At 36.4% G+C, this 7,904-nt stretch overlaps 1 protein-coding gene across 1 annotated transcript in view; it reads right to left on the bottom strand.

Annotated features, from left to right (window-relative positions):
• Window positions 1-3,387: 3,387 nt before the first annotated feature.
• gclc (glutamate-cysteine ligase, catalytic subunit) overlaps window positions 3,388-7,904 on the bottom strand; it is a 48,697-nt gene continuing 44,180 nt past the window's right edge. Inside the window, exon 16 of the mRNA XM_079634698.1 lies at window positions 3,388-4,497. Coding sequence (XP_079490824.1) covers window positions 4,316-4,497 — 182 coding nt within the window. The 3' untranslated portion in view covers window positions 3,388-4,315. The remainder of the gene's footprint in view (window positions 4,498-7,904) is intronic.

The raw sequence follows: 7,904 nt of genomic DNA, 5'->3' as shown, positions 1-7,904 counted from the left end.
CATCATTAAAAGACGGTCATAATTGATCTAGTCTATCTGGCATAGTTCAGTGTGCTGCTGATTCTTTATGATGTAATGATACAAAGTCCTATTATTTAGCATATCAGAATATGTTAAACATCCACTAATAAATTAAAGTCCCAGTGAAGTGTTTTGAAACTGACAGCATTATTCAATGTGTTGACGTAATTTCCACTGAAACAGGAAGACAGGGCGGGGCATATCAAACAGCTCCTCCCCCCTTTTTTATAACAGCCAATAGCGTTTCGTTTATATCACAGCTCAGAGCCGTTGAGTTCGTTAAAGCCGCAGTTTTCCCCTGATCTCTAACCGTTTCTCCTCATATCTCTTTATAATACAGCATTCTGTGCAGAACTCAAATTATCTGATATGTTTTCTGTTCTGCGACTCGCTCATGATCCGTGTTGATCTGTGTGTCAATCTGGACCGGAGCTGCGGTGGCTTCATTCGCCTCAATGGAAATCATATGAATCGTTCCCTATCCCCTATATAGTGCACTATGTGCCAATCACCATGTAGAAAACAGTAAATATGTGAACAAGTGACCGATTCCAGCCGCAGCTTCAGCGTCTGTTTATAATGCAGGGGGCGGGGCTTCAGATTCCAGAGAGCATTTGATTGGACAGAATATTTTATTTATTTATTTTTTATTGCAAACTTATACATAACTACAAGCTCAGGAAAGTTAACAAGGTTGTATCATTTACAATGAACAAACGATGATACACAACAAAAAACATGAATATCCTGGATTTACATACATCAAATTATGTAAATATACATACACAAAAAAAGAAAAGCATAATAATAATAAAGTTAAATCATATCTTTGAATAAATCATCATAATGCATCAGAAATTTTGCACTTTTTTGTGTTATTTATAAGTGATGCAGTGTTGGGAAAAGTTACTTTTAAAAGTAATGCATTACAATATTGCGTTACTCCCTTAAAAAGTAACTAATTGCATTACTTAGTTACTTTTTTAGAAAAGTAATGCGTTACGTTACTTTTGCATTACTTTTTTCCCCACCTGGGCTGGGCTTGTTTTTTTATAACACAAAAGTTATATTTTTGGGCAAATGTAAAGACCCTTTCACAGCAAAAGTGAAATAATAATCCTCAGGCTGAAGGACATGTGTACAGTAGAGGAAAGCACACAAGCAAACCTTTCTATCTTTCTATAGTCATTTCTGCTTATTAAACTGAATCAAAATGAACTTTAATCGAAGGTCAGAAGCAAGTACATTGGTCAATAAATTGAGATTAAATGCATAAATTTTTTTATTTTATTTAAAATATTTAGTTATTGGAGGTTTGCATAGTATTCTGATTCTGCATTTCACTGATTTTATTCATTTTGAGGAATATTGAATATTTTTTGGTGTGTGCAAGTGAGATGAGTAAATGCTCACATTTAGTCTAGAACTACAATAAGCATCATGTTCACACACACACACACACACACACACACACACACACACACACACGTTTCGACATGAGGACAGGAGAGCTGTCAGTCAATAAATGGGAAAACAAAGTAAGTTGCGTTACTTATTTGAAAAAGTAACTCAGATATTTTGTTGTAAATTTTAAAAGTAATGCGTTACTTTACTAGTTACTTGAAGAAGTAATCTGATTACATAACTCGAGTTACTTGTAATGCATTTCCCCAACACTGAAGTGATGAAATAAAAGAGTTAAGTTCAGCAAGAAAAAGAGGAAAGCTTAAAGGAGACTTCAGCCAGTTTTGCTTGTGGATGAAGAATTTTACATACAAGATAAAGAAATGAACAACATATTCAAGGGACCGCAACTCTGGGTTTTCATAATAAAAGATAATAACCTCTTTGAGAATGAAGGTGTGGGTCACATTTGTAGGGCTAAAAAGAAAAGCCCAAAATCTATTGGTTACATTACAATTACAAAATAAATGGGTGGCTGTTTCTTCAACAAAACCACACAAAGAGCAAGTTTCGATTGGACACAGAATCTGATGAGAAGCTGAAGCGCAGTGGTGTCATCAACATCATTGATCCATATTGGCAGAAAGTGAGACGAAGTTCTGAATAAATCTTCTAAATATGATTTTTGTCATCGTTTTTTAACAAACTAGTGTATAGACAACAGCAAGGCTAACATATTCATACTAAAAGCCAAAAAACAAACCAAAAAACTACACGACAACGAGGACTTCAAGCTTCACATTTGCAAGCGTTATTCATTATTTTACACGATCAACATCCTGACATGGGAATGTTATAAACCCTCTAGGGCATTTCATTTATGACTCACACTCAGGACTTTCGGGTCAAAAATGACCTGGAGACGGGATTCAGATATTTTTTTTCTAGCAAAATCAATGAAATGTATTTTTGTTCAATCATTTTTTTTCTTTGGTGTTTTGAGAGAATTTGATGATAATAATTAATATTTATGCAATAATTATGATCCATTTCCCCCCCATTGAATATAATGGAATTGCATCATTTAATTTTTTTTATTATTATTTTTAATGCTGTATTTCAGGTTAAAGGAGAGACTAGGCCTATAGAAAACCATTTTTGAAGTCAGATTGGTGCCATCTGGTGGATGTAGTGAGCATAATTATTGTGCAATATCATATTTTAAGAAAAGGCTTGTGAATTCTAGTTGTTTTTGCACATATTTCCCAATTTTTTTCAGGTTGTGGATTTTAATATATAATAAGAGATTCTCAAAGACTATTTTTGTAAAGTTTTTGGTTTGTTTGGTTGGTTAATAATTGCTTTTATTTCACACATTTCCCAAAATTAGCTTTTGGAATGACACGCGTTCATTTGTGTGTGCGTGTGTTTTTGTGTATAAGTGTGTGTGTGTGTGTTTCTGTCTGTTTTACACTCTTGATGTTTTAGAGATTCACCCCTTCACTGTTGAGTCCTTTTTTCTGCATCCTGGCTGATTTGTAGATTGTATGCACAAAAAAACTCTGTATTTTCATATTTTTGCCAATTTCCCATTAATTTCCTATGGGGGTCATTTTTGACCCGAAGGTCCTGAGTGTGACTTTTTTTTTACGACCACTTAGACTTATCAAATCCTGTCCCCAATTTGTTTGGGTGTTCATATACCAAGTACCAATAAAGTCACCAAGTTTCGGACCATTCCGATGAAGCTACGATTTGTAAAAAAAAAAATATTTAAACGCTTCGGGCCATTTTTGACCCGAAATACCCCAGTTAAGAGAGCTTATGTAATAACACAGCTTTCCTTCAGGACCGTCCGTGAGGATTTTAAACTAAGATTATTAGAGCCAGATACACAGATGTAGTGTGAACACTGGCTATTGCAACGCTTGTAAAACTGTAAATGAAACGGACATCAGAACGCAGGGTTTTACACAATGTTTAATTTGTTCATTGATAAGTTGCACAGCAAAAGTCTTAATACATCTCATTTATACTGTATGTTAAGCTTTTATTGCTTCCATGGCATCAATAGACACTGTCAGCGACTACTAATGATTTAATGAACGGAGTTATATTTAATTTAAAGCATTTGCAGATAAAAGGCTTGAACGATAGGTCTAGAAAAGGCATTGTTGGCCACTCGAGAAGCTGAAATATGTACAGGAATCACTTTATTTCAAGCCATATACAGATATTAAAGCTAACAAACTACAGCATAATGTTAATCTAATTCAGTTATCCATAATTATATTTAAAAAAAAGTCCCTCTGCGCCCTCTAGTGGTGTATAAAGCTTAACAAAACCTCAACCAATGATATAAATGTAGCGGTCCTACAAACAATAAAATGATTCAACAACATAATTTGTTAGTGAAAAACACACTGCACTGCACACTTCTACGGTCTTCTGCATTTAAATCCCTAAAAGAAGAAGAATCAACAGTTTCATCCATAAAAAATAAAGAAAGTACACTTGTTAATGCCTGATGGAGTACAGTATTTACATTTCCAACAATGAAAATATTACTAATGTACAATTTAGTGTTTTTGCTACATTTACATAATCTCTCACACACCCAGACTCAGGAGTGAAATATGTACACATTCGGGTACAATTGCATCATGGATCCGTTTTAAAAGCTATTAAAATAATTTGCGAATAATAAAAAAATCTGATATTTACAAATTCCACAAACTTTGGCTGACCGCAGCAATCAACACATTTTAAATAGAAGTTTTAGATTTTTTCTGGACCGTCACATACTTGGTCTTTCGCTCTCATGCTAAAGAGGCTTTTCTGATACATATATATATATATATCTGATGATTCGCATTCGTGTGAAGCGGCTTTATTTGGCCCTGTTAGCCGGCTCTCCGATGAGCTCGGGACACTTCTCCTCCCCCTTGGCGATCCGGTCGCACTTGTGAAGCAGGTCGTAGTTGATTTTGTCTGTGATGACACTGTCCTGCTTGTACTGGGGATGTTTGGCCACGAACTCCCTCATCCACTTGGCCATCGTCATCAGCTCGCCTGAGGAAGTCAAAGCAAATATGAGCAAAATCATGCAAATCAAAGAGTGAATCTGAAGTGTGTCATTGCTAAAGTGAAACTGCTTTGTATACAATGTCGGTACACTGCAAAAAATGCTTTTCTTACTCCGTATTTTTGTCTTGTTTCCAGTCCAAATATCTAAAAATTCTTAAATCAAGATGCATTTACTAGATGAGTCAAATTACATAAGATAACAAGTCTTGTTTTCAAAATTAAGTGAGTTTTGCTTGAAAAAAAGCGCAATTATCTGCCAATGGGGTCAGAGAAATAATGTTAATTCAAACAGAAACAAGATTTTTTTTCTGACCCCATTGGCAGATCATTTAGCTTGTTATCATTTTAGCTCACTTCATTTTGATTTATTTCCCCAGAAAACAAGACTTAATATCTTATGTAATTTTACTCATCTAGTAAATGCATCTTGATTTAAGAATTTTTAGATATTTGGACTGGAAACAAGACAAAAATACTGAGTAAGAAAAGCATTTTTTGCAGTGTAGTAGTGTTGTCAAAGAAAAAATGACTCTGCTCTTGACTGAATAACTTTAATTAGCATTAATCTCCATTTACTTTTACAATGAAAACGGTCCAGTGTTATTTTACATCGGATTACTTTAGTTTCTCCGCGGAGTAGATTAGCCGTGTTTACTTCAGTTCACTCTTAATTCGGTTGTATTTATTTGTGCTATCGTTTACAATTTGTTTATTTGTTCTTATTTTATTTATCTGGATTGTTCTATTTACTGCTTGTATTTATTATTTATTTTTTTGGAAAGCCCTCCCTTGTTCTGTGTGTAAGCTATTACAACAAAAGTGCCCAAATTATCATAAAATTATGAGATAATGATAAATTATCTGTATGGAGGTATATATGGCAGTTTTCCTCATGGTATTGAATATAGATATTTTTCAAGATATACCCGAATATAAGACGAGGTTTTTGTCCTAAAAATAGGCTGAAAAATGGGGGGTCGTCTTATATTCGTGATATAGACAAGATCACGGGGGAGAGGAGAAAGAACAGCGGAATTAATATGAAATAGTGACTGAAACTTCCAAGATGTTAATCTGCACAAAAATCCTGATAATCGAGCCGTCGTCTGATGAAATCAAATACACATAAGATAAAGACAATATCTGTGCTGTGATTTCGGCTATACTTGCATGTAAAATTAGAGAAGCAACATAATATCTGTGTTTAACTGAATTAAAACGCTGCTCCTCTCAACCGCACGCGAGAGAGAGAGAGAGAGAGAGAGAGAGAGAGAGAGAGAGAGAGAGACAGAGAGCGAGAGAGAGAGAGAAAAAAAGAGAGAGAGAGAGAGAGAGAGAGAGAGAGAGAGAGAGAGAGAGAGAGAGAGAGAGAGAGAGAGAGAGAGAGAGAGAGAGAGAGAGAGAGAGAGAGAGAGAGAAAGGTGTGCGCGCTGGAAGAGAGAAAATGAATTATCAGTGCAATTTTCAAATAAAATTATTTTCTGTTGAAAACCAGATTTTTTCCACAAAAATCTTTTTTTGTCCCAAAAATAAGTTTGGAAAATGGGGGGGTCGTCTTATATTCAGGGTCGTTTTATATTTGGGTATATACGGTATTCAAGCCGGACAACACTAGTCTGTGGTATATGTAAATTAACAATGTTCACTTGTTCTCTGTGTTACTGAGCTGAGAAATTCATGTTTATTTGTCAGCAAAAGTCCGCTGGATGATGCATAATTTTGACATCTCTATGGCTTTCTTTCAGTTTTTCGGTCTAAAACACTGTTCGTGATCATCCAGTGTGAAATGTTGACTAGAAACTGTTTTTTTTCCCAGATTGTCCATGCAACCTTTAGTTCTTTCACCCGGGACTGCTCTAAAATGACTATAGTGACTAAACATGACTCAAGCAAGGCGATATTTGGCTGATTTGATCTGAAAAAGGGAAGACAAAAGCCTTTTCCCATTTTTTTCCTGCTTTTCTACTCTATTGACACAGAGCGTAACGCGTCATAATCTGAAGACTACGCCCACCGGGGGGGAAACCGCCTCCATTGACTCTGCATTGCGAGAGGCTCCTCCTCCTCGTCATTTCTTGCTTCTAACTAAAGACAGAAAACTGCCTAAAAGCTGCTGTGTGACGAGGTGTACAGCAAACAAGCTGAGAAACACAGAAATAAGTGTTTATAAGCTGTCGACCCCAAAAAACGAGTGTTTAAGGACTTAAAAGTGGATCAGGCTGGAGCGAATGGGTAAACTGTGGGATCCTGACACTCAGTATGCACTAGAAACACAGTTGCGTGTGCAGTGAGTTAAACATTTGGTCACTGGTGAGTCAAATATCCAGATGTCAGTTTTATATATGATATTTCTGTAAGATAAGCGATCCTGTGTTGCCGATGACGTTCTCCTCCAGCGGGCGTACGCTAGTTCTCAGAGTAATGAGACACGTTACGCTCGGTCTCAACTGCCTGATCCACTTTTAAGTCAGTTTTTTTGGGGTCGACAGCTTATAAACACTTATTTCTGTGTTTCTCAGCTTGTTTGCTGTACACCTCGTCACACAGCAGCTTTTAGGCATCTTTCTGTCTTTAGTTAGAAGCAAGAAATGACGAGGAGCCTCTTGCAAAGCAGAGTCAATGGAGGCGGGTGGATTGTTTTCCCCCCCGATGGGGGCGTGGCCTAAATATGCTCCGTCTCTATAGACCCCTTTTGCGCTGACGTCACAGTTCCGTCACGGCGCTAGCTGAACTGGAGACGGCCAATACAAACCAGCAGAGATTCGGCTACATCATAAGGAGCTTAAATGACTATTATTATTATTAAATGTCATCTTGTTGTGTTGTTGGGTTCTAGATATCGACGGAGTACAGGCTCCAATTTTACATTTTATCGCATAATATTTTCTAAATTATTGTGAATCATCTATGATTGTTGTTTTGATTGATTGTGACTAGACTTTTTGAAGAACCTGGTAAAAAAAGAGTAATCAAATACATGGTTAAAAAGTTAATATGCTGTCTCTGGAATTTTTATTTCTAGAAAATATTCACATGATTAAAATTGCACTGTAATGTCACTCTTTACATCGTCATCTTCTGGCCTTGGCGCTGGCTCGGCAGAACTGCGGATCGTACCACAAGTCTTGTACGAGACCATTCAGCACATAGTTATTGGCATCTGAAGATGATGCACTCTTTACGCTCGGTTTTTCTATCGGGTCGGTGTAGAAGTAACTTAGTGTAACGTTACTCCTGTCAGATTGTCCATCACTGAGGGAGCGTGTACGGGTCGGCCAATCTGGTTCCGTCCGTTAATATTAACTTTTGCAAATAACAGTCGCGGTCCTGGACAGTGAGTGAGCTTGCACATCAAGATAAAATCTGATTTTCTCCAGTAATTGTTAAAAAAC

This window comes from Phoxinus phoxinus (assembly GCF_949152265.1).
Source record: "Phoxinus phoxinus genome assembly, chromosome: 14".
Classification (NCBI taxonomy): Eukaryota; Metazoa; Chordata; class Actinopteri; order Cypriniformes; family Leuciscidae; genus Phoxinus; species Phoxinus phoxinus.
Note: the sequence above shows the minus strand (reverse complement) of the source record. Positions and strands in the feature narration are given on the sequence as shown.